At 43.1% G+C, this 27,359-nt stretch overlaps 1 protein-coding gene across 6 annotated transcripts in view; it reads right to left on the bottom strand.

Moving 5' to 3' along the window:
* mrtfba (myocardin related transcription factor Ba) overlaps positions 1–27,359 on the bottom strand; it is a 262,413-nt gene that overhangs the window by 107,848 nt on the left and 127,206 nt on the right. Inside the window, exon 1 of one of the 6 annotated variants that reach the window (XM_068056262.1) lies at positions 4,472–4,708. The exons of the other annotated variants lie outside the window; for them this stretch is intronic. Within the exon in view, the coding sequence (XP_067912363.1) occupies positions 4,472–4,526 (55 nt within the window). The 5' untranslated portion in view covers positions 4,527–4,708. Of the gene's footprint in view, positions 1–4,471; positions 4,709–27,359 lie in introns of those variants that run through there. 6 annotated transcript variants of the gene reach the window in all.

The following is a 27,359-nucleotide window of genomic DNA, read 5'->3' as shown; positions in this document are numbered from 1 at the left end:
ATTCTCCTTGGAGCTTGCGCTCCTTTAATATATCTCGTCATGTTAGGCCAGTGATCATTATAATTTAGTACTTAATAGGTCACTTCCTGACATTCATTGGGCGCAGAGCTGGGGTGAGAAGGACATACTACTAAACCAATGGCAACAGTTCAAGAATAATTTGCACAAATATGAGCCATAAAGTTGCTCATTGTATCAAAATACCAGTCAAGCCTTTCACAAAACTGTTCGTATTCTGCTGTCAACCAAAAAAAACAGCAATGGACAATGTGTTTTGCTACAAGGGCTCCATCAGCACTCTGGCAGCCTGTCACTGAACATATTTCGAACTCTCGGCACTGAAGAAATATATTCTTAAACACAAAAACGTACTACCTCTGCTTGGAGTAAGTCATAATGATCTCCTCAAATTCAAACACTTCATTTGTACGAAAAATAAAGATATCTGAAAAAACAATCATTTCAAAAAGATGGATTACGAAGAACTGTTGAAGTTCTTCCAATGTACGAGATATTGATTTCCCTAGTATACAAGCCTGTATTATACCTCAAGAAATCCATTACAAAAACAGCAGACCCAACTGACACACTTATCAATAATAATCTGTACTAGCTTGCAACTGTCAACAGATAATAGTTTTTTTCAAAAGATTTGAAAGATTTACAGTTTCATTTTATAAAACATGAAAATGCCAATGATATCAACACAGGTTTTGTTGATATGAATTTGCAGTGATGGGAGATTGTGAGATGACACCCACCCAAGAGAGTGGCCATGAATATGTGTGGGAAAGTTTATTTGGATGGAAAGGTTAAGCGAGGACAGAAGGCCGGCAAAATCAGAGATGTGCAAGCTGAGTTGGGATGGACATAGAAAATCAGAGATTGAGGAGCTGCTCAGTGCATCTCTTAGTGAGAAACTCAGAATGGGGTTTGAGGACATGTTATTGAACATGTATTCTAAAGTAGAGGGTTGGAACAAGGTGAGGTACTCAAAGGAGGAATAGAGACCAAGGTGTAATTTGGTGACAAAAGCCATCACAGCAGTTTGGAGGTGCAGTTGATGAAAAAAATAACCAGTCAGGAAGGCTTCAGTAAGGGTCAAGGTATTGCCACCTGTAAGCCAAGTTTAAAAAAAAATCAAAGCTATGATGTCAATGCAATCATCTAAATAAGGTTGTGGATGGAAAGGGCCTGATTTCAAAATGAGGGTACCTTCTGGAGGGCAAGGTGGAGAAAGACAGTAATTGTTGATTGGCTGGCTGAGTTCAAGGGGTCAAGTGGTGTGTGGGGTGAGCATGACTGAATGGAAGTTGCTGAGATTAGCCCCTATACGCATCTTGGGCAAGAAGGTCGATGAGAGGGGACAATGGGCCACTTGGGGTTGTTATGCGTGAGGTGGTGATGCCAGGTCTCTCAACGGACTCTTTGGAGAATGACAAGAGGGAAAGTTAGCTGTGGGCTTATCCAAGTGTGTTTCAAGCCTGGCAAGCCAGCACGATAGTAGAAAGGCTGTAGCGATGGGTTGGGGTAGGGAGTAGGGAGCATAAAGACTCTAGGAGAAAAATTAAAGGTGGCATGTCTGGGAGGCAGGAGATAAGGACCCAAGAGGGGTTGAGAAGAGAAGAAAAGGAAATAGAACCAATAGGTTTGGATCTGGAGCAGCAGCTAAAATGTGCACACAAATGGACAGATGGAATTCAGGTTGCACAGGCATGGCAAGGGTCAGGAGACATATGTCTTGGTTATAAACATAGGATATGGAAGAGACGATATGTGGCAGTCAAGCCACTTACAAATTTTAAAGGTGAGTCAGTAGTGACAGACGTTATGCAAGTCAGCACAGGATCTTCACATTTCATTCAGGTGTTGAGTAACTGACCACAGTAAGAGCATGGTTGTATGGTCAATGTTAATCATGTAAACCATAATAGTATGACCCTCCTTATTTTGGATTGGGCTATTTTTGGGCAGTTGGGAGATGGGGAAATCATGAATTTTGGCTATAATAGTGCTAGTCATCAAAATATTTTGTCATTTCACGCTTCGTTTGGCTATTCTACTCCCCAACCCTTCCCCAAGGTGGTATTTTTAGCTGGATACAGGTACCTTCCTCAAGAAGGCATTTTTTTAATGTGTAAAGTTAACCAATGATTTTTGGCAAGCTATTCCAACAAATTGGAGCACCACAACCTCGCCCAATCTTATGCTCACCTGATGTCCACATGTGAACTTTCCCTTCGAATTAACTGAATAGCAATCAAGAGCAGGAACTGTGAATAATATTTTTATTTGTCTCCTTAGCCTGGAACAAGGCGCCCAATTTTAGCATCTACCCTATTTGAGAGCAGCTAATTCAGAAAAAGTCATAAATTTAATTGATGACATTCTCTCCTCTGTAGCATAACGTGGCATTTGGTTTTGGCCTTGCCTACTAGCACCCCCCTGGTCAGGTATGGCATAGATAGCTCCCTTCATTTAGCCCGAGAATCAGATGGTGATTATGGCAAAACTTTATTTAAAAAATCCTAACTAGATTTCAGAACTGAAATGACAGCCCAAATCTTGCTGATCTCACAGCGGGTGTGTACCTCTTGGGCCCTTATTTCCTGCCTCCCAGACATGCCACCTTTAATTTCTCTCCGAGTCTTTATGCTCCCCCACTCCCTACCCCAACTAAAAGTTAGATTTTTTCCTGCAACCATCAGCTCAAAAATGTTTTTCCTGTAAGTTGTTGGAAGTGCAAGTGGATAATGGCACGGCGAGGACAGTGGAGCATCTGGGGCCTTACTGAACAATGGCACCAAATTGAAATTTAAGGATTAAGAAAAAATCAGAGGAACAATAGATAAGGCAAGTGAACAAAAAGGTGAATTAGAATCAAATCAGGTACAGAAAAAGAAACAAAGATTAGATTGAGAGGGATACAGGGAAAAAAAGAGACAGAAAGGAAAATAAGAAAAAAATGCACAAATTTAAATTATGAAGTTGTTAGAACCTCCAAGAAGAATTTACTACATGCAGAAGTGAGATTCAACAATTTAAACCACTCCCTTTCTGGGCTGAATAGGTTGTTTGGCATGTATGATCAAGGACAACGTCGTTAAAAGGTTACTTATGCTGTTAAGTATGAGCCCCAACTTTCTGCAGTGAATTTAATGGGCAATTAATGTGTAAATCCAGCAAGTTCTTAAAAATAACCAGGAGGTTGAGGGTGAGCTGCCGTTTGCATGAAGCAAATGGTGGAATGGCCTCAATCGACTAGCAACTCAAAGCATATCTCTTCTTCGCTTGAACTTGCTGGCCAATTTGTGCATTAATACCATTGTGCATCAGGAACTTGTCATTATTTTTCCAGCATGATTTGCACCAATATTTTACTTAAACGCAAAGCTAAAAGGAGAAAAAAAAATTTAAAACCAATCTACTTTGCATATAACCGATAACATTTTTGATATTGAACATGCTTAGAGAAAGCCAATGAATTCAGAATACGGAGGTGGATTTTAGTAACACTCTAGGGAATAGTTTGTTCCCAGTAATCCTGATGGATTTAGCAGTCTTAAATGTTTGGTGAATGTTGTTTCTATGGTCTAAATGTACAGCACAAAACTCTAACATGCCCCCTTATGACCTTGCTCATGTCCCCTCAGGCTATACTGTCATCATAAATGTTTTCATTTGGTCCTGTGAACATTCCTGTCCACTTACCCCGACTCCACAGACTGGTTTTCCATTAGGACTTCATAAATACAATCAGCAACAGTCTCTCACACAATGAAAATTTTATAACTCATGCCAAAGGACCGACTGACTAACGTTTAATTTCAGATCATAAAATGAGTGAGCAAGAATGCTATCAGCAGTTTGAAAAAATCTTTTATAAACTGCAACACAGGTATAAAATCCAGATGAGCATAACTGTGACACACCCAAAGTTCATGTATAAACAAATCATTCTTGAATAAGACCCAGTCTTTTTGTACTTGACTGTTCTCGGCAATATTACTGACTGTCCCAGTACGCTATCAATAACATTGATCTGCGAGCAATGTCTCTGAATATCTTAACTATTTGGGGTCAATTAAGCCAAATTTGGATTCTTATGTTTGGTTGTAATGTTACTACACTTATTTTATTTCAGCTAGACAGGCAATATCCCCCACCAGACAATTTGTCACTGGGATTGTTTGCAACACACAATGGGTACATGCACAGGAACACAGTACTGCCTAAACATCCTACTGAATGAACAAAAGGAACATCAATCTAGCAATGCACTTTTGATCACTAGATGCACTGCTACCCAATGTTTCTAAGTTCTCTCCTCCCAAACAATTGACAATCTGCAGCACAACACCTTCAGTCTATATTAAATCAACACAGCTGTTCTCGTGAACACAATTCAAAATGATTTTTATTCCAAACTAAGAAATTTGTCCTTATAGTCACAGAAAAGATAAACAGTCACCTGATTTAAATTTACTTCGTAACACAATGGACCTCTCTGGTTCCAGCAGAGCCATCTGCCAATGCCTGAAATCTCACTGAATCCTGATACTTTGCTTCTGATTTGTAAATTAGTTCCATTGAAGTACGTGGAAAATATGTCAGGCATTCCAATGTGCAGAGCAAAAGCCTGTAAGAGTACAGCAGGAGTCTGCTTTAGAGAGGCAGACCAAGACCTGGCTGTTGTGAAAGTACCAATCAGATCAGCCGCAATACAGAAAGCAGTCAGTGAGTCAGTTTCAGCCCCCTCAGGAATCCTGCCTTAACACCAATTGTCACAGGAACTGCTGCCTTTATACACGATCTTGAAGGGCCTTGGGGTTTGTGATTTCAATAGAAACATTTAAGCCATTGCTTTCCCACATTGGCACATTACCTAGTAAAACTGCTACAAACGTGTCAGTTCTCATAACCTCACTTTACTCCAATAAGCTTTTCCTTCTCATAACAAGCCAAGAGGCCACGTCAGATCCACTTTCGAACTGCTCCAGTACATTTTAGATAATACACTGCTCTGATTTTCTGACGGATTGACAACCACCAATGAAAGCTAGGCATGCTAACATTACAAAAGAATCCACATGTTTAATGTCTGATCAATCTGGCTTCTATTATGCAATCAGTCCCTGAATGTTAGCTGCATCTAAATCTCATTTCGAAACCAAATGGTTTAAGCTGAGATTGAGAAACATGATACAGTACAAGCTGACCACTGCTTAGTCAGGAGAATTACATGCAGTTTCTGAGTGAAACTAGTTAAGCTGCACACAATCATAACTTTCTAATAGAGACGTTCACAAGTATAACAGGGAAAAAGAGAGGCACCACACCCAGAAACAAATTTTCTCAGAGCCTCTTCACAAATAGTAGCCAAAATCAGTTTTTCTCAATGTAATACTCTCTCATCATCTTTATATCTGTATTTATCCTGCTTACATTGCAAAATGGGTTCATGAGCATTGAAACAATTCCAGATTTCCTAGCTCCTGCCTATATACCAATATTGACAGATATCTGGGATAGGCTGTTTGTCCAGAGTGCTGGCCAGGAAATGATGTAGGAGCCCAAGGAAGGAAAAAAAACTTTTTAAAAGGGCTAGTTATACAATAAAAAAAAGTGTCCGATTCAAAATTTCTACCAGATATTAAATATTTTGAAAAGAAAATTAAAACTACAAATGCTGAAAATCAATAATAAAAACAAAGCATAATAAATCGGTTGACATCTGAAAAAAAATTTAACATTTCAACTGTAGACCCAAAAGGTTCTGATGAAGTGCATCAACATTTTCTTCTCCCCTTTCAGATTCTGGCTACAGCATTTGTAAATCAAATACTTTATATTTCTGCCATTTAATGATGTTACAAATGGATAAAAGATTAACTTTGAGGGCTGCAGTGTCTCTGGGAAGAACAATGAGCTCTGCTCACAGAAGTGAGCAACAACAGCTTGAACTTATACAGCACCTTGAAGGTAATAAAACATCCAAAGGCGTTTCATAGGAGTTCAAACATAATTTGACATCGAACCACATAAAGAAATATTAGGACAGGTGACCAAAAGTTTGATCAATGAGGTAGGCTTTAAGGAGGAGTGTGTGTTTTAGGGATGGAATTCCAGAGCTTAGGGCTGAAGGCATATCCATCAATGGTGGAGGGAAGGAAATCGGGGATGCGCAAGAGGCCAGAATTGGAGGAGCATAAATATCTTGTCGGTTGTGCAGGTTAGAAATAGGGAGGCTAAACTCAAACATAATCCTTTAAAAAGTAGCTACATACACTGAAAAGATAAACATGTACACATGCAACATTTATCATTCAAGGATAAAATAATAATTTGTCTGTCTGGGGTAGGCAACGATGTGCTGGCACAAGTACAATTGCTCTTTAATCCTTCAAACAACCCCAGGCCTACATTAAATGAACAAAGCTGAATTATCAAGACTATTAGAACAGATTGACTGGTTCTCAATTTGAGAAGATGACAACTTTGCAGAACTATCAAACTGGGCAGATGTTCAGTTATGAGCTACACACCTCAGGCATTGTCATGTGACAAAATTGCAACATGCTTAAAAAAACAAAAATATGCTCGAGGATTTTAAAAATACACTGCATGCCAGAAAGCCTGAATGATGCATTTCTCTCTCAGCCAATATAGTGGGATCTCTATACTCGTGCAAAAAAAAAGTTTCCCACAAATTAGAATAGCACATATAACCAGTAGGGTTTTCTCTGTTTTTCGGTATTGTGGGAGATGGGATTTCCAGTGGAACGAGTTCATAATCCTCATGCTGGAGAGTGTGAAACTGTGACCTGGTGTGTTACAGGTTTGAATTTAACTCATTAGTGAATTGTTCGGCTTCTGTTCATTTGACATCGCCACTGGGAAGAGTGATTAATTACCTGCAATAACACGTCCCTCAGCAGGTGCACTGTCCCAAGCTTTACTGTTTATGAAATAGAAGCTATTTGTGTAAAAGTTAAACACTGTAAAATAGAGTACAGAAGTAACTGAAACCTGCAATTAGCGGCAGCGGATGTGTGAAGGAGGCGGGACACATGGAGTAGCAGACCCAATGAAAAGGGCGAGCAGCAGCCATTGCTATGGTTGCCATTTTGTCTCCATGAGGGAAGGAGAAGCTGAGCTGAGGGCAGTGGGTAGACAGGGCTCCCGTGCTAGGGCAGCTCCTCGTATATCTGATGCCTCATTCTGCTGAAGGTGATGACAGCACAGAGACATATGCTGTTCCTTGCCAGCAGCACGAGAAAGCCTGCAAGGCTGGAGGTGGCTAATGAGGTCAACAGCAGGGAAGTGGTAAGGGAGGAACTGGATCCAGTGCAGAAACATTTCAATAACCTACTTAGATCTGACAAGGTGAGCCAAAGATAGGCCCAGATAGCACGCCTCCTCGTCAGCAGTCACCAGAATGCAAAAGTGAGGGGCACATAGAGTTCTCCTGACCATAGGAGGGATGTGTGAACAGCATCATTGATGACCCATAAGCATAGCTCATTATCTGAGTGCTATGGGACAGTAGGCTATGGGAAAATCTGCGACATCCTATGCGAATTAAAAGTTGCAAGTGGTGAGGGAGAGAGGCATTGCCCTAACGGCATCTATCTTCACATTGCAGGCCAAACAGGAGATCAAGGAGAGCGAAAGGGCACATTTGGATGGTGAAGTTCCCCAGCTCATGTCACTGACGCATTTCAAGAAGCTGGTCCTTGATCTGGCCAGATTGGCAAGCCACCGGGCGACGGAGATGGAGAAACGGAAGTCCAACATAGACAGAGTAAAAGAATCTCAACATCCCCAGGTTTGGAGATGCACTGCAAACCTCCCCATGCGACAAGCTGTCAATACATAAACTCTCATATTATTTCAAGCAGCAGAAGCATCTGTTCGTTGTGCCGATTTCACATGACCACCTTCTCTTATTTCTCCTACAGGACCAGCTGCAGTGGGGGGAGGAGTGAAGACACCACCAACTTACTCTGCAGGAGAAGAGAAACACACCTCGGAGCCTGCACCGTCACTTCTTCCTTGCGCACTCTCCACTAACACAAACACTCCCACCTCGGTGGGTCCTCACACATTATTAAAGAGAGTGGCACAGGGTGAAGCACACTTCACACGAGGAGGAGGAGGAGGAGGAGGAGGAGGAGACGGGAGAGGCCAAGCTCATGGAGAGCCAAATGCGACGTCATTCACAATGGATGCTGGAACAGCGTTCTGATATGCACAGAACGTATGCTGCAGTCTGTAGCATTGAGCGGCCAATGACTCAAACGGCATAAAGTAGCATGGAGCAGATGCCAAATGGGACCAGCTGGTGGTTCCATCTAGCAATTAAGGGCGCCATGTAAGGGCTAAGGTAACGACAGATGGTGATAAGGGGCCCACTCCTCACAGGGCTCTGTCATTTTTTTTTTGTTTGGGGTATGTGGGCATCTCTGGCTAGGCCAGCATTTATTGCCCATCCCTAATTGCCCTCGAGAAGGTGGTGATGAGCTATCTTCTGAACTGCTGCAGTCCTTGGGGTGTAGGTACACCAACAGTGCTGTTAGGAAGGGAGTTCCAGGATTTTAACCCAGCAACTGTGAAGGAACAGTGATATATGTCCAAGTCAGGATGGTGTGTGGCTTGGAGAAGAACTTGCAGGTGGTGGTGTTCCCATGCATCTGTTGCCCTTGTCCTTCTAGGTGGTAGGGGGGAGTTTGGAAAGTGCTGTCAAATGAGCCTTGGTGAGTTGCTGCAGTTCATCCTGTATATGGTACACACTGCAGTCACTCTGTGTTGATGGTGGAGGGAGTGAATGTTGAAGGTGATGGTTGGAGTACCAATCAAGCGGGCTGCTTTGCCCTGGATGGTGGTGAGCTTCTTGAATGTTGTTGGAGCTGCACCCATCCACGCAAGTGGACAGTATTCCATCACACTCCTGACTTGTGCTAACTGAGTGGCTTGCTAGACCATTTCAGAGGGCATTTAAGAGTCAACCACATTGCTGTGGGTCTGGAGTCATATGCTGGCCAGACCAGGTAAGGATGGCAGATTTCCTTCCCTAAAAGGACATTAGGTGAACCAGGTGGTTTTTTTACAACAATCGATGATGGTTTCATGATAACCAGCTTTTTAATTCCAGATTTTTTTTTTCATCATCCGCCTCTATGGCGCCTCTGACGGACAAAGCATCTGTAGAGTCATGTCCTGTGACGGAGGTTGCTCCTGTAATAATGCCAGTGCAGTAGCCTTTGGAGGGGCCCTCCAGCACCTCCTCCATGAGACAGACCACCTTGGGCATCTCAGTCCCAGACAGGCACTAGCGAGCAGTCTGCCTGCCCCTAATTCTCAGCCACGAGGGTGCAACTCATCGGAAAGGCCGTGAGTGCAGACCACCACATCAGCAATGTCACTTGGGTGTTTCTGTCGTAGAGGACATCAAACTGTTACGTGATAAAGCACTGAGTATGTTGTTGCACTAAGGCAAACTTGTGTATTTTTATTTCATCATGGCAAAAGGCAAAAGAATGAGGGAAAAAAAGGGTTAGCAGAGCAAAGGAATGTGTCAGGTGGAGACTCTGGAGTCTTGTAGAATTGTGCCATTGGAAGGTTCCTGACTTTTGTTCTTAACGGATGCTTGCTGTTACACTGAAGGAGGAGAATCTCCTCTCCAAATCTCCTGCAGACGGAGTATCGCTCAGGTGAAACATGCCTGGATCAGAGCGGTCCTCGTGTTCCTGCCATCCTGATAAGTGCGCCAGCTCCTGAGCCTACCACAGCGACATCCCTGCAAAGCATGGGGACCATTCTCCAGTTCTCCGTCAGCCTCCTCCTCTTCTTCTTTATCCTCTTCCTCCTCCGAGGACTTGTGCCATTCCAGTGCTTCTCCCTCTTCAAGGTCCACAGCTCTTTGGAGGGCCATGTTATGGAGTACACAGCAGAGCACCACAATGTGCGAGACCCTTGAGGCAGTGTACTGGAGGGTCCCACTCAACCACTCAAAGTATTTGAACCTCATCTTCAAGAGATCGATGGCCTGCTCAATAATGACCCTTGCGCTCAGGTGGCATTGGTTGTAGTGTCTCTCAGCCTCCGTGGCAAGGTAATGTACTGGAGTCACCAGACATCTTTTCATGGGATAAGCCTTATCCATGAACAGCTATCCATGGATTTCTGATTGTTCCATGAAGAGCTCTGACACCTGTAATTGCCAAAGGATGAAGGCACATTGGAAGCTTCAAGGATAGCGTGTACATACCTTCATAAAGCACTTGCTGTGCTCGCACACCTGCAGAATGTTTAGGGATTGGAATTCCTTCCCATTGAGGAATCTGATCAGTTGGCCCCTTGATGGCCACATAGGTGCAATTGCTGATTCCCTCCACCTGAAGGAATCTGGTGACGAAGGCAAATCTCACTGCACTTTGAGCTTGTGTGCCACTATCCACCTTGATTTCAATGTAATTCTGTGCCCACTCACAACAGATCACCATTACCTCCATGATGCGCTGCCACCTGCGAGATACCACCAATGTCATCTGTCATTACTTGGAAGGACCCAGTTGCAAAAAACAGCAAGGCCACTGTGACTTTTACAGCCACAGGAAGACCATGGCGACAGTTTCTATGAACCTTCAGATGAGGGGCTATGGCACATAAGTCAGCAACTATCTGCCTGGATAGGTGCAGCCTTCTGCGGCATAGACGCTCAGACATGTCCAGATAGCTTCTCCTTTGGCGATAGACCCTCTCTGAGGGTCTCACCTTCGACACCTTCCTGACCCCTGCACACCCGTTGCCCAGGGGTCTGCCACTGCTCCTGCAGATGCTGCTCCTCATCACTAGTTGAACCTATCTTGGAGTAACTTAATCCCATTTCCTGTTTTATCTTTCCATCCTTTCAATTCAAATGTGCAGTCTACCTGAAGCCCCCTGTAAAGAATCTGAGAAGCCTGTAAGCAGAAGGACCTATCCACCATCCTCAAAGCCGACCCCCCTCAAAATTTCCTAGTCAAGAGTGAAGTGATATGACAGATAATTCTCCTGACTCTATACAACTGGTTGCCTCTGAACGAGGGCCTTTTCTGAGCCTTCCCTCTTAAATGAAGCCTCTTGCTGCTGTCCTGTAATTCTGACTTACTCCTCGCTGTGTTTGCACCACCTCCTCCCCATCGTGGTTGAGACCCTGTATGGATCCCGTGCCTTATAAAGAAAATTCAAAACTGGACTTTAACAAGCTGACAAGCTCATTAAGAGGCTTAAGTGACCATTTATCCATTTCAGGCAGGTTGGCTCCTTGATGGGTGCTCCATGGCCCACGGAGGGCGCCACAGCAGCAATGACTGCCCCGTGCCTAACTCGCCGTCAGTGCACCACGACCCCCCATGCCCTGATCGCCAGGGCATACCTTCCTGGCCCCAGATGTTCAAATATAACTTACCAACTCTTCGAGGATGCCCTCTCCATCATGCAGCCTCAGCAGTGGCCACCGCCAGCAGTGGTGCTATCAAGGCTGCTGAGCTGCTGACCCCGTGATTGGGTCGGCAGCTCTGAGGAGGGTGACCGCCATCCTCAATTGGACAGTGGACCTGGTACAGCCTGTTAATTGGCCGCAGACAGCAAAATGCCACCTCAGGGTCCCGCCACCTGCCGGAGCAGGGTCGGCTCCTGCTCGCAGCCCCAGCGCAGGACTTCTTCGGGGCTGAACAGCCGGGACTAAGAAGGCATGCCCTGGTGATCGGAGCATTGGGGATCATGGTGCACCGACAGCGGGTTAGCACAGGGGCAGCCACTGTCGCCATGGAGACCCTTCAAGGATGCCACCCCTCCAGGAACCTGCTGGGAGGCCCGCAGGGGTGGGGAGTGGCCCTTAATTGAACGCTTAAGTGGCTCAATTGACTGTCCAGTGGGCGGCTGCGTGGCTACGGTTGCCACCACTGGCAAAATGCCATGGCAGCAGGAAGACATCGTGCTCCCCTCCCAGTGCCTTCCCTGCCATATTATCAGCCTTCCTATGTCCTAGCCTGTCTTCAAAGTGCTGGAGAAATTCAGCCCTGTGTTTCTACCTGAATGCGGTACTCAGTAATGCAAAGTCTGTTAGCATTAAATAGGGTAAACATTCTTCTTCTTCTTCTTTGGCCTCCTTGTCTCGCGAGACAATGGGTAAGCGCCCAGAGGTGATCAGTGGTTTGTGAAGCAGCGCCTGGAGTGGCTATAAAGGCCAATTCTAGAGTGACAGACTCTTCCACAGGTGCTGCAGATAAAATTGATTGTTGGGGCTGTTACACAGTTGGCTCTCTCCTTGCACTTCTGTCTTTTTTCCTGCCAACTGCTAAGTCTCTTCGACTCGCCACACTTTAGCCCCGCCTTTATAGCTGTCCGCCAGCTCTGGCGATCACTGGAAACTGACCCCCACGACTTGTGGTCAATGTCACTGGACTTCATGTCGCGTTTGCAGACGTATTTAAAGCGGAGACATGGACGGCCGGTGGGTCTGATACCAGTGACAAGCTCGCTGTACAATGCATCCTTGGGGATCCTGCCATCTTCCATGCGGCTCACATGGCCAAGCCATCTCAAGCGCCGCTGGCTCAGTAGGGTGTATATGCTGGGGATGTTGGCTGTCTCGAGGACTTTTGCGTTGGAGATACGGTCCTGAGGCCAAGGATTCTTCAGAGGCAGCGAAGATGGCATGAGTTGAGATGTCGCTCTTGGCTGACATACGTTGTCCAGGCCTCGCTGCCGTAGAGCAAGGTACTGAGGACACAGGCTTGAAACACTCGGACTTTTGTGTTCCGTGTCAGTGCGCCATTTTCCCACACCCTCTTGGCCAGTCTGGACATAAACATTAGTTCATGTAGAATCATGCTTAAATTCCGACTACAGTACATTGGTATTGAAACAGGCATCCAATTCTGATCAATTTACTTATGGAACATGCTCCTAACTACTCAAAGTTCTCAACTGTACAGAAATTCTCTCTCTTACTGGAGACCAAGAAATCAACAGGCAATTATCAGCAACCACCACCATCCATTTATTCAGGTATCATGAAAGAGGGGCAGGAAATGGCATGCATTAACAAGCATCACTGTCCATTTATTTATTTAAAGAATATCTACGCTGAAAAGTACCTTTACTAAAATACTGAAATGTAATTACATATGACTGCATTTTTATATTTAACTTATTTTAGAACCATTTTGTATAATTATTTTTGCCCTGATTGCTAGCTTTATAAATAAGAATGCTGATTACAAAGGTCAGCCTGTCTCGCCTCGTCATCTCACCCATAGCATTTTAGAGAAGATAACACATTTGTGTGCATCTTATTCCTTGGATGATTTCTCCTGAACCACGCAGGCAGGAAAAGAAACCAGGCCATTATATGAAAATAAGCAGCACTCTGAGCTATCAACTTCGCAGCAAGATTACGAGCGAGATTTATGAGCCAAAAATGTGAGGCAGATTGTAAACACTCTTTAAAAATACAGATCTGTGTTTATTTTTCAGAGTAGTAGATTTTAAAATAGTTTTTTTTTTAAACCAAAATAAATCAGCTTCAGGAACTCTAACTATTGTGCTACAGATTTTCAGTTAACGTTTCTTCTCTTGCACTGTAAAATTGATCTCTACGTTGAGCTTCTTAATTTCTTTAAACCAGTCATTGGATCAAAATAATTGTTCTAATTGTTTCAAAATAAGTGATTGAACTTTAATTAGATCTTACAATTTAAAAATTACTTTAGCCCATTTTAGTATAGAATTGCTACTGTATATTCCAGGAACATTGGCAAAACTGGTAGAGATAGTGTTGAACAGTCTAAAAGGATAGATTGGCAGTTGGATTTTACAGCACAAGTACTTATTCAGCAATGAGATACAGAAGTTGCTAACTTCATCATCCCTAGAACATTAGCAGGAAGGTCATTCTCAGAGTTAGAACAAACAAATTTCACAGCTTAATTTTTTATTACTGTAATCCATAATATTTCCACACTCCTGCCTGCATTAGTCAGTAATAAAGGTTCCCCTGAATCTGGTTTAAATATTTTGACATAAATACCACCAGATTTATTGCAATGGGGCTTCAGAAAGTAGACAGATATGGCAAGGCAGGGGGCTTTTCATAATCCTGGGGCACAATGACTAATAGTTGAGCCATCGTTGAAGAGGTAGGGTGAGGAGTGATGCACAACTGGCTTGATTTGGAATAGAGGACAGTGCGAATAGAGGTAAGGGGCTGCGGAAGGTTACAGTGGCGGTCATAGGATGGGGCAAGGCCATGAAGATATTTAAGATGAGGGCAAGGAGATTGAAATCAATGCATTGGATGTTAGAATGGATAGGGGTAATGAGTGAGTAGGACTAGTGCAGGACGGGACACTGTCATTACCATTAATTTCCTTTTGTTTTTAGCTATGTAATCTGACTTGTGTTTTTTTTTCTTAAACAGCAAATACTGAAAAAATTACTATATGAAAGTTATTTTTATTTGTTCATGGGATGTGGGCATCGCTGGCTAGGCCAGCATTTATTGCCCATCCCTAATTGCCCTAGAGAAAGTGGTGGTGAGCTGCCTTCTTGAACCGCTACAGTCCATGTGGGGTCGGTAGACCCACAGTGCTGTTAGGAAGGGAGTTCCAGGATTCTGACCCAGCGACAGTGAAGGAATGGCAATATAGTTCCAAGTCTCTGTCTTTACAAAGGAGAGGGATGATACAGACATAGTAAAAGAGGAGTGTGAAATATTAGATACGATAAGCATAATGAGAGAGGAAGTACTAAAGGGTCTGACATCCTTGAAAGTGGATAAATTGCCAGGGCCGGATGGATTGCATCCCAGGTTGTTAAAGGAAGCCAGGGAGGAAATAGCGGATGCGCTGAGGATCATCTTCAAATCCTCACTGGATAAGGGCGAGGTGCCAGAGGATTGGAGGTCTGCAAATGTTATACCATTGTTTAAAAAGGGTGCGAGGGATAGGCCAAATAATTATAGGCTGGTCAGTCTGACCTCAATTCTGAAGGACAGGATTTTAACTGCAACTTAGACAGGCATGGATTAATCAGGGATAGTCAACATGGATTTGTTAAGGGAAGGTCATGTCTTACTCACTTGATTGAGTTTTTTTTGAGGAAGTAACAAAAGGGGATTGATGAGGGTAGTAGTGAATGTGGTCTACATGGATTTTAGAAAGACATCTGACAAGGTCCCACATGGCAGACTGGTCAGAAAAATTAAAGCCCATGGGATATAGGGGAATGTGGCAGGTTGCATCCAAAATTGGCTCAGTGACATGAAACAAAGGGTAGTAGTCGACAGATGTTTTTGCGAATGGAAAACAGTATCCAGTAGTGTTCCATAGGGCTCAGTATTGGGTCCCTGGCTGTTTGTGGTATGCATTAATGACTTGGACTTAAATGTGGGAGGAATGATTGGGAAGTTTGTTGATGACACCAAAATTGGCCGTGTAGTTGATAGTGAAGAGGATAGCTGTAAACTCCAGTATGATATCACTGGTTTGGTTGAGTGGGCGGAAAATTGGCAAATGGAATTCAATCCAGAGAAGTGCGAGGTCATGCATTTGGGGAGGGCAAATAAAGCGAGGGAATATACAATTAAACGGGAGGATATTGAGAGGGGTAGAAGAATTGAGACACCTTGGAGTGCATGTCCACGGGTCTCTGAAGGTAGCAGGATAGATAAAGTGAAGAAGACATAATGGAATGTTTTCCTTTATTGGCCGAGGTATAGAATACAAAAGTAGGGATGTAATGCTGGAACTGTATAAAACACTGGTTAGGCCAGAGCTGGAGTATTGCGTACAGTTCTGGTCACCACATTACAGGAAGGACATAATTGCTCTGGAGAGAGTACAGAGGAGATTTACAAGAACGTTGCCAGGTATGAAGAAAGATCGGATCAGCTAGGGCTGTTTTCCTTGCAACAGAGGAGGCTGAGGGGTGACTTAATTGAGGTGTACAAAATTATGAGGGGCCTAGATAGAGTAGGCAGGAAGGACCCATTTCCCCTGGCAGAGATCAGTTACAGGGGGCACAGATTTAAGGTGATTGGTAGAAAGATTAGAGAGGACAGGAGGAAAAACTTTTTCACCCAGAGAGTGGTGGGTGTCTGGAATTCATTGCCAGGAACAGTGGTGGAGGCAGAAACCCTCAACTCATTTAAAAGGTCCTTAGACATGCACCTGAAGCACTATAACCTGCAAGGCTATGGACTAGGTGCTGGAATGTGGAATTTGATTGGGCAGCTAGATTTTTCAACCGGTGCAGACACGATGGGCTGAATGGCCTCCTTCTGTGCTGTAACTTTTCTATGGTTCATTAGTTCCAAGTCAGGATGCCGTATGGCTTGGAGAGAAACTTGCAGATGGAGGTGTTCCCATGCATTTGATGCCCTGTCCTTCTAATTGGTAGAGGTCATGGGTTTGGAAAGTACTGTGTGAGGAGCCTTGATGCGTTGCTACAGTGCATCTTGTAGATGGTACACACTGCTGCCACTGTGCATTGGTGGTGAAGGGAGTGAATGTTTGTGGATGGGGTGCCAATCAAGCGGGCTGCTTTGTTCTGAATGGTGGAGAGTTTCTTGAGTGTTGTTGGAGCTGCACCCATCCACACAAGTGCAGAGCATTCCATCACACTCCTGACTTGTACCTTGTAGATGGTGGACAAGTTTTGGGGAATCAGGAGGTGAGTTACTCGCCACAGGATTCCTAGCCTCTGACCTGCTCTTGTAGCCACAGTATTTATATGGCTACTCCAGTTCAGTTTCTGGTCAATGATAACTCCCAGGATGTTGATAGTAGGGGATTCAGCGATCATAATGCCATTGAACATCAAGAGGAGACGGTTAGATTCTCTTGTTGGAGATGGTCATTGCCTGGCACATGTGTGGCACAAATGTTACTTGCCACTTATCAGCCTAAGCCTGGATATTGTCCAGATCTGGCTTCATTTCAACAGGGACTGCTTCAATATCTGGGGAGTCGCGAATACTGCTGAACATTATGCAATCATTAGGGCACATTCCCACTTCTGACCTTTTGCTTGAAGGAAGGTTATTGATGAAGCGGCTGAAGATGGTTGGGCCTAGGACACTACCCTGAGGAACTCCTGCAGTGATGTCCTGGATCTCAGATGATTGACCTCCAACAACCACAACCATCTTCCTTTGCGCTAAGTATGAATCCAACCAGCAGAGAGTTTTTCCCCTGATTTCCATTGACTTCAGTTTTGCAAGGGCTCCTTCATGCCACACTGTGTCAAATGCTGCCTTGATATCAAGGGCAGTCACTCTCACCTCACCTCTTGAGTTCAGCTCTTTTGTCCATTTTTGAACCAAGGCTGTAATGAGGTCAGGAGCCAGGTGGCCCTGGCAGAACCCAAACCGAGCGTCAGTGAGCAGGTTATTGCTAAGAAAGTGCTGCTTGATAGCACTGTTGATGACACCTTCAATCACTTTACTGATGATTGAGAGTAGACTGATGGGGCAGTAATGGCCAGGTTGGACTTGTCCTGCTTTTTGGAGAGTTACTCAACCTGAATTCAAGTGAAAACCAGACCAAATACATTAAGCTGAGAGAGGATGTGAAGAGGAAAATAAGACTGGCAAACAGAGAATATGAGAATAGAATGGCAGTCAAAATAAAAAAGGGATCCCAAAAATTTTCTATCGGCATGTAAATAGTAAGCAGGTAGTAAAAAGCGGAGTGGGGCTTAGGGACAAAGAGGGTAATATATGCTTATAGGCACAACGCAAGACTAGAATACTTAATCAGTACTTTGTATCAGTGCTTACTAAGGAAGAGGAATCTGACAAAATATCAGTAGAAGCGGAGTGTAGAGGCAATGGATTGGGTAAAATTGGAGGTGGTGGTGTTACTGGAAAGTGTGGCTAAGCTTAGGCTAGATAAATCACCTGGTCCAATGGCTTGCATCCTAGGTTGCTAAAGGAAGGAGGTGGAGATAGCAGAAGGGCTTGACATAATCTTCCAATCTTCCCTAGATATGGAGGAGGTGCCAGAGGTTTGGAGAGTGGCAAATGTGACAGCCTTATTCAAGAAAGGGTGTAAGGACAGTTTTAGCAACTACAGGCCAGTTAGTTTATAGTGGTGGGTAAGGTTTTAGAAACAATAATCAGGGAAAAACTTTTTCATGCACTCGGAAATTTGAGTTAATTAAGGATAGCCAGCAGATTTGTAAAAGGCAGAACATGCTTCAATTCTAATTGAATTTTTTGATGAAGTAACATCGAAGGTTGATGAAGGGAATGTGGTGGATATTGTCTAAATGAATTTTAAGAAAGCATTTGATAAAGTACCACATAAAAGACTAGTTAACAAAATTGAGGCTCATGGAATAGGAGGATCAGTGTCCAACTGGATAAAAATTGGCTCAAGGACAGAAAACAGCAAGTCAAAGTAAACAATTGTTTGTCAGACTGGAGGGCAGTAGACAGTGGTGTTCCCCAAGGGTCAGTGCTAGGTTCGCTGCTTTTTTTGCTTTACATGAATGACTTGCACCTTGAAATGCGAGTAAAATTTCAAAATTTGCCAATGATACCAAACAGTGAGGATGATATGAACTGCCTGCAAGAGGACATAGAGAGGCTGGCAGAATGGGCAGATAACTGACAGAGGGAAATGAATAGAGAGAACTGTGAGGTGATGCATTTTGGTAGAAGGGATAGGGTTAGGCAATATAGTCTTAATAGCGCAGTTCTAAAGAATGTGCAGGAACTGAGGGTCCTGGGGGTGCATGTGCATCGATTTTTGAAGGCAGCAGGACATATTGAGAGAGTAGTTAGCAAAGCATATGGGATCTTGGGCTTCATAAACAGAGGCATAGAGTACAAAAGCAGAGATGTTATGCTGAGCCTTTATAAAGCTCTGGTTAGGCCACTAGCATTGCATCCAGTTCTGGCCACCACATTTTAGGAAGCATTGAGGACCCTTGAGACAGCGCAGAGGAGATTTACCAGAATGGTTCCAGGGATGTTGGGAAAAGCTGGGGTTGTCCTCCCTGTGAGGAGAAATATAATAGAGGTGTACAAGATTATGATAGGCTTAGATAAGATAGACAAGGAAAAACTGTTCCCATTAACTGATGGTACAAGGATTAGGGAACACAGGTTGAAGGTTTTGCGCAAGAGATACAGGGGAAATGTGAGGAAGAACCTTTTACGCAGTGAGTGGTAATGACCTGGCACTCGCTGCACACTAAGGTGGTGGAAGCGGAGACAATCAATGACTTCAAAAGGAAATTGGATAGGCAGTTGACAAATAAAATTGCAGGGCTAAGGGCAGTGGGACTGACTGGATTACTCCATGGAGAGCTGGCATGGACTCGATGGGCCAAATGACTACCTTCTATGCCATAAATGACTATGATTCTATGACAATGGGAAGGACAGCTATTGAACTAAACAGCAAAAATGGTGTGATCACAGAAGCACTCTGATTAACCTCTGATCTTAATTCTCATTACCACAATCAGACTCAATTATCAAGCAAAAATCTCAAAGAAATGGAGAGAGGGTGAAGAAAGAATGTAAAAAAAAAATGTTAAAATGATCTCAATTATTTGTAATTTTTTGATTTTAAAAAAACGTACTAATAGCGAGACACTCTCAACTATGGGAAAGGATACACAACTATATAAATAGAATAATGGAGCACTACGAGGAAATGCACTTACATTTTTAATGTTTAGTTATGTGGTAGCGTGGTCTTTTCATTGAGCTTAAGGGAAATCTATCTTTTGGTTATTCTTATGTAAAAGAATAATTTTCCATTTTTGCTACAATAAAAGTACAATGCTACAAACCTATACCCACCAAACCACGTCTGAGCTAACATCCATTATAATCAGTGAAAGGAGGGCATCTGCTCCAGCAGATAATGGTGAAAAAAAATGAAGCTTGTACAAAACTGAGCAGAGAGTGGTGTGGTGTTCAGGGAAGGCAGGAGATAATTACAAATTTGGGCTGGTTGTCGATACTTTTTCAGGTTCAGCTGCATCAGTCATTCCCTTAAAAAGTCTAAGTAACTCCTTGGCAACTTTTAAAACATTTTTCATGGGATATGGGTGACGTTGGCAAGGCCAGCATTTGTTGCCCTTACTGCCCTCGACAACTGAGTGGCTTGCTAGTCCATTTCAGAGGGGAGTTAAGAGTCAACCACATTGCTGTGGGTCTGGAGTCACACGTTGGTCAGACCAGGTAAGGAGAGCAGATTTCCTTCCCCAAAGGAATTACTGAACCAGATGGTTAATGATAGTACTGGTGCCATGAAACTGAGACTAGCTTTCAATTCCAGCTTTTTATTAATTAAATTAATTGAATTTAAATTCCATCAGCTGCCATGGTAGTATTTCAACCAGTGTCCCCAGGGCATTAGCCTGGGCTTCTGGATTACTAGTTCAGTGCCATCGCCAGAGGCTGAACCAGACTGTTGAATACCTTGGTGTCACACCTGACCCAGAGATGGGCTTCCAACCACAAATCTGTGCCATCACTAAGATTGCCTATTCCCACCTCTATCATCTGACTCCGCCCCTGCCTCAGTTCATCTACTGCTGAAACCCTCATCCATACCTTTGTTACCTCCAAGCATGATTACTCCAACACATGTCTGGCTGGCTGCCATGTAAACGTGAGGGTCATCCAAAATTCTAAAGTATCCTAACTTGCACCAAATCCCGTTCATCCTGCACTTGCTGACCTACACTGGCTCCTGGTTAAGTAACAACTCGATTTAAAAATTCTCATCCTTGTTTTCAAATTCCTCCATGGCCTCACCCCTCCCTACCTCTGTAATCTTCTCTGGCTCCACAACCCTCAGATATCTGCACTCCTCTGATCCTGGTCTCTTGAACATCCCTGATTTTAATCATTCCATCATAGGTGGCTTTACCTTCAGCTGCCATGGCACTAAATTCTGGAATTCTCTACCTAAACCTCTCCACCTCGCTTCCTTGAAGACTCTCCTTAAAACCTACCTCTTTGACCAAGTTTTTGGTCATCTGCCCTAATAACTCCTTACATCGCTCAGTGTCATATTTTGTTTTATAACATCCCTGTGAAGCACCATGGGACATTTTATGTTAAAAGGAGCTATATAAATACAAGGTGGTGGTGTTTTATTCATTCATTTCATTTGATTAAAAATTGAGCAAGCAAGTACTTGATTTCTCTAGTTACTATGCCATTACATAATAAAAAGCCATAAGACTATTATGAACTGTGACTATAAAGCATAAGAGTCATTAATTTGGTTCTTCACATTATTTAGGAACAGACAGGTTATTGTTTATTTGTACATAGTATTCAAATGTAATTTAGAAAGATTACAAAAAGCTCCTAAATAAAACAGCAACATGAAGTAGCCTACCCGGTTTAATCACTTTGTAGAGAACCCCAAACACAATTCCTAAAAGAGGAAGCTCAAGTTTCAACGGGTACAATTCCATTAAATATATTTATTAGTGCCAATCATTTAATAAATTTGGCCTCCACATATTAACTGACAGATAAATATTCATACTATACTTTTACTTTAGTGCTAGCTCTGTTAATTTATTTTCAGTATGTCTCCAGTTTTTCCCAAGACAATTTAACTAGCTCCCGTCTTTCTCACTGTTTAAAAAGAACGCACAGCTGTATTTATTCCACCAGGTTTACAATCAGTTTTAGGAGTTCTGTCAAAAATATCACTGTTCCTAATGATCTGGCCGTAAATATTTAATTGGCTGGAACAGTCATGTATTAATAGGATCTTTTAACTATTTCTCCACAAAATATTTTGGAAAAAGAAAGAGTTACATTAATTTTGTTTTAAAACATAGTGTATTCAAGCATATTTTTTTTAAAAAGTCTGAGACAATAGGTAGTTAAGATGCCAGGTTGTTATTGTCACTTAACAGATTGTGAATGTCTCCCATCAAACTGAAAGATCATTCTCAGGTGCTGAGTGCGCCGATGGGAGTAGAACTCACTCCTAGGCACAATTCTACGGATGCACACATCACATTAAAAGCCAGATGAGTTTCCTTGCGTGCCAGGTGCTTGGCAGTCAGATCTTGCAAACTTACATTCTCAAATCTATTCAAACTGACCTGGCAAATGTGTCATCTTTGTGATTTGTCAGTTACCGTGTCTATCCAGGTGTCATATCTTAATATTGCAACATTTCAAGGTTGCCATTAGTGTATTTTCAAAACATTTCATCTGTCTACTGCTGTCAGAACATATGGGCTGTATCCTACCATAAAAGGTGGCTATGGGAATTCATTAATCAGGTGCACAAATGTCCAGATCAATACAAATGGATCTTTTTGATTGTGGCCTTGATTCCAGTTACTTTACAGCGTTTGAGGACATCGGTGTTCGGCACTCTGTCTTGACACTTAATGCCAACGATAACTATTGCTTCTGTTTATGGCCTAAGTCGCTTAATTTGACAATAGCAGCAGATCCACAACTCCGATCCATAAAGTAGGGTGACAAGCAACATACCCTCTGATTTTCTTTGGTGCTGTGCGGCAGATTTGTTTCGGGCCCTTTAAATTTTTTTGTGCTGCCACACACATGCAGTAACAAAGGGGCCAACTTATATACAGCCTGTGCAAGAACTTTTGGGTTGCTGAGTGAGTGCGCAGCTTAAAGGAAATATGGGTAGCAAGGACCATAGTTTGGTATATACCAACTTATGTTGGCAGACTACCCCTCATTTCTGCCAGTCTCTGCTCGATTTTGGTGATGATGTCTGATCTTGATCTAATAATGAGGCCATCAGACCAACATGTAGTTGTTGGCAATGTTCACAAATCTGTCAGGCCTTCTGAACTAAGGATGAATCTCCCATGGTGCATTACGATTCACAGAATCAAATGCCTTTGTCAAGTCAACGACAAACACTTTGTGATTCTGCTGCTCTTCTCTGCAGCTTTCCTCGATTTGGTGCATTAGTTTTATGGGAAAAAAATTCCCCACTAGTTGTTTGATCCCACCCTGCCCCAGTGGTGTCCGCCAACAGAGTATAACGTGGGCGAGAACTTTACCATAGCATTCACCTTTACACATGTTTCATGTGCCCAAATTTTTATTGTAGGGGCGAGGAGTCTCTTTTCAAGCTTGCAACCCTCATGCTCATAGATTTCTGTAGGGCCACAGTTCAAATCAGCTGCTTTTCCACTTGGTATTTGCTTGATCATTAATCCAGGAGAGGTGGGCAGAATCCATAGAGGCCAGAAGCAGTTTGATTTCCTCACTGTTATCGTCAAACCAATCTTGGTTTTTACATTTAATGAAACAAAGTACTTCTTCAGAGGTCCTGTAGACAGCTTTCTTGAATTTTGCCCAAAGATTCCATCACAAAGTTTTCAATCTATCACCCCTGTGCTCGTTGACCTACATTGGCTCCAAATTAAGCAACACCTCTATTTCAAAATTCCTAAACGAGCATCGCCTTCCCCTCTCCTCCCCCAAGCCCTCCAGGATCTCTGCACTCCTCCAATTCCAGACTCTTGCACATCACCAATTTTAAATCGATTCAACATTGGAATTACATCCCTAAACATCCCCCTCTTGACTTCTCTTTCCTCCTTTAAGGAGCTCTTTAAAATGTACCTCTTCGACCAAGCTTTTGGTCATCTGCTCTAATTTCTCCTTATGTGACTCGGTGTCTAATTTTGTTTGGTAATGCTCCTGTGAAGTGCCTAGAGACATTTTACTTCTATGTTAAAGGTGCTATATAAATGCAAGTCGTCAGTTCATTGATTACAACTTAAGCAAATTACTAGCTTCTCTTGGTAATTGATAAACACCTCCCGTCACACCAAATAATTGCTCAGTTCACCACAAAAGTACATGCAAAAAGCATGAATATCCAGTTCAACTCACAAGGGGATATTATTAATATGCCCCTGGGTTATGCTATTCTAGAAGTAGATGCAAGGTAATGCGAGTAACCTCCTATAAAAGCAACTTAGGCTATTGATTCCAAGGTATTTACAACAGAGCCAAATTAGTAAAACTTCGAATAGAAGCCTCTTTCATCTGCAAATTTAGCTCCTGTCCATTAATTTACAACAGAAAGATAACTGCTCATCAGTATCACAAAATAGATACCAAAGTGGCAATTTTGTCAGGCTCTTCTCCTATCTTGCAAGCAGCAATTGCAGGAGCTGAGATGGGGCTAAAGGATTATAATCCTGATTCTCCAACCCACATCTGCTGCTAGCAAGACTCTGTATCAGAAGCCAAACCTAGCAAAATTACCCTCCCACTTCAGTGCATGAAACTTGAGTTTAGAGAACTAAATTTGAAGAACTAAGCAGCATATAACATTAATGACAATTTTCAGGATAGGAGGAGTAGGCTAGAGAACATTTGATGGAATTTTAATAATCCAGTTTGACCATTTCTTATAACAGTTTGTGGAGTTTTCTATTAGGAGCTACCAACTATTAGGCAACAAGTAGGAAAACGTAATATTTTCTCACAAAGAAAAGACACCCTTTTACCGTCCCTGAAAACCTTCCTACTTTGTCCAGCATTATAAGAACTGAGTAACTGTTCTTAAAAAAAAAAATGATTATTTCTCTCTAAGTTTAACATTTAAATACAATGCTGATGTTGTACAAAGCTGTAAATGGTTCCAAGATCAATTGGTGATCTGGGATTATTTGATGATTTCAGCTGCAATGCGACAGTTGGCCTGAACACTGCTGGTCTAGAGTGGAGATCAGTATGCATTCCCACCCGATTTCTATCCAATGACCCGACTAGAAAATAATGTATGTGTGGATGTCAAATGTAAACAAGATGAAGCTTAATGCTCCTCACAATCGATCAGTCAAAGGAAGACTTTCTGCTACTGGCACAGTTGCAGCTCATGTGCAGCATTGCTGAAGTAAAGTTAACCAGCAGAGCAAAGAACAGATTTTCTGTTGTCACTTCATCTGAATAAGTATTTGGCGCTGCCCCTGGAGCTTTGGATTTTTGCAGGATCAAGACTAATCTAGAAAACAAAAAATCAGTCAACAAGTCTGAAGTAAAGGGATGTGTGCAGTTAAGAGGTAAATGCCTGATTTTGGGATTTGGGAATACTGATGCAGCCTTTATCTAGTTTCAAAATTATTTTTGGTATTTAGCAGCCTTTGTCCTTTTGTGGGGGGTGGGTGGGGGATGCTGCAGGGAACAATGGGGGGCAGAGGAGGGGGCTGGGGAGGTGTGGTGGAAAGGCAAAAATCAGATTTCCAGGGCAGAAGACAGTAGTATAGACGCAGACATCCTGTACAGCCTCCTCCTTTCACTTCACCAATGGCAGCAGTGCCTTCAGCTGTCCAGGCCCTACTCTCGAACTCCCTCCCTCTCCTCCTTAGAACCCCACTCTTCAACCAAGGCTTTGTTTACCATTCCTAATCTCTCCTTGGCTTGGTATATGCTTTCCTCACACTCCTGTGAAGCACTTTGGAATGTTTTGTTACCTTAAAAGCTGCTACACAAATGCAAGTTTCTATCTACAGAATTGTCTATCCGTAATTTTAGAAGACAAGATTCTTCAGCAGGGTCACTATACCTTGGGCTGGATTTTACGGTGGGCAGACGGGAGCCAGCCTCCAATGTAAAAGTAGGTGATGAACACCCTTCTGCCTCGCCTGGGGTGCCATTCCATATCTTACAGGTCCCCATGCTTTAATAGCTCTGAGACAGGACTTCCACCTGCTTGAGGTAGGAAATCCCGCCTAATAGAGCTGCTGGCCCTCTGCCGGGAGCGGTGGCCACTGCTGGGACGACAGCCCAGCATGAAGACAGCATGCCTGGGAGTTGGGAAATAAGGTAAGTTTAGGTTGCCTCGCCGGGGGTAATCGGCCGGGCCCCGGCGAGGCAAGGGTGGCCGTTTGGGGGTGGGGGGAAAGCGGGGACTGTTGGGTCTTGGGGGTGGTTGGGGAAGCAGGGGTGGCCCTCCATCGGACACCCTGTGCCCCATGAACAGGTCCCCCCACCCCCACCGCCGGGGTGCTGAGAAGCCGCCTGCTTTTCCCAGGCAGCTTTTCCTGACTCCAGGACGCCTGCTTGCCACGTGTAAAATCCGCGTGGAGGCAGGCGAAGGCCCTTAAATGGCCGTTAAGTGGCCACTTAAGGGCCTTGATTGGCCTGGGGCGGGCGAGTCATTTCTCGCCCTCTCCCCCGCCTTATGTAAAAGGGAGGCGGAGGCGGCAGCGGGTCGTAAGACCTCTGAGCCTCCTGCTCCGTTTTACGCCACCACCCCCGCCACCATCCGGCTTGTTGGGGTGATGTAAAATTCAGGCCCTTGTGTTCATTTTGGATACTGAAATATTCTAGATTCCATAATTTGAAATGTCAACATATTTGTAGGAATGTTCACTCAGGATTTGTGCTTTTTAAGCTCATGATGTTTTTTGCCCAGAAAATATTTATTTTAAGAATCCAGAAAAATAAAAATGTATCATATGGATGCTGCAACATAAAGTATTAAAAGAGCTATACTATAAAACTATGGGTTGAATAGGCCCTTTTAAACAATGGAGAAAAAAAATTCCAAAACCTTGCATGAGGAATTTAGTGGATACAATGGAAGCATATGCTCATTTGAACAGTCCTGCCAAGTTCCATCCTCCCTTGGGGCTGGATACAAAGGCAGATGAAAGAAGGAAGTAAAAGGAAAAACAAACTGGAGATAGTGCTACACGCATTCTGATGTTACACCCAAACCGCTGAGTGGCTTTGATTTTTACTCAGGTGGAAGATAACTTGCCTTACTCACCAGTAAATTTTCCAGCCCTATACAGCCTGCTGCTAGGGCAACCAACACTAGGATGGTGGACTTTACACAGGGACAAACTGCATTCTACTGCGTTTCGCTCATCACTTAGCCTCCTTCCCCACTACCATTATTAATGGCCATGGTAGTTTTTAAAACAATGGATACAGTTTTTTCTCCCAATTGGTAGTATACATATAAGGAAATCTACCATTAAAATTTTTATCTAGCTTTTTAAAAAAATAAAAAGTGGACATACATTTTGCTTCAGTATGTGGAAATATTTCTTTTAATTGCTCACTTTTATCACGAAGTTCATCCAGCACAAGTACCATACATGGCCACCAGATCATACAATGGCATTTTAACATGCAATGGTAATTTAACTGCCTTCAAAAGGCTAAACACATTTGTCTTTTTGAGTTAAACATATAGTATTTTCAGAGTAGTGGATATAAATCAGGGTTTACAGCTAGCATATAAATCAAAATTCTTTGCAGTGCCAGTGAAAATGTTCAGATGACCAACATTTCAAACAAGGTT

Source organism: Heterodontus francisci, chromosome 24 (assembly GCF_036365525.1).
Source record: "Heterodontus francisci isolate sHetFra1 chromosome 24, sHetFra1.hap1, whole genome shotgun sequence".
NCBI classification, from domain to species: domain Eukaryota; kingdom Metazoa; phylum Chordata; class Chondrichthyes; order Heterodontiformes; family Heterodontidae; genus Heterodontus; species Heterodontus francisci.
Note: the sequence above shows the minus strand (reverse complement) of the source record. Positions and strands in the feature narration are given on the sequence as shown.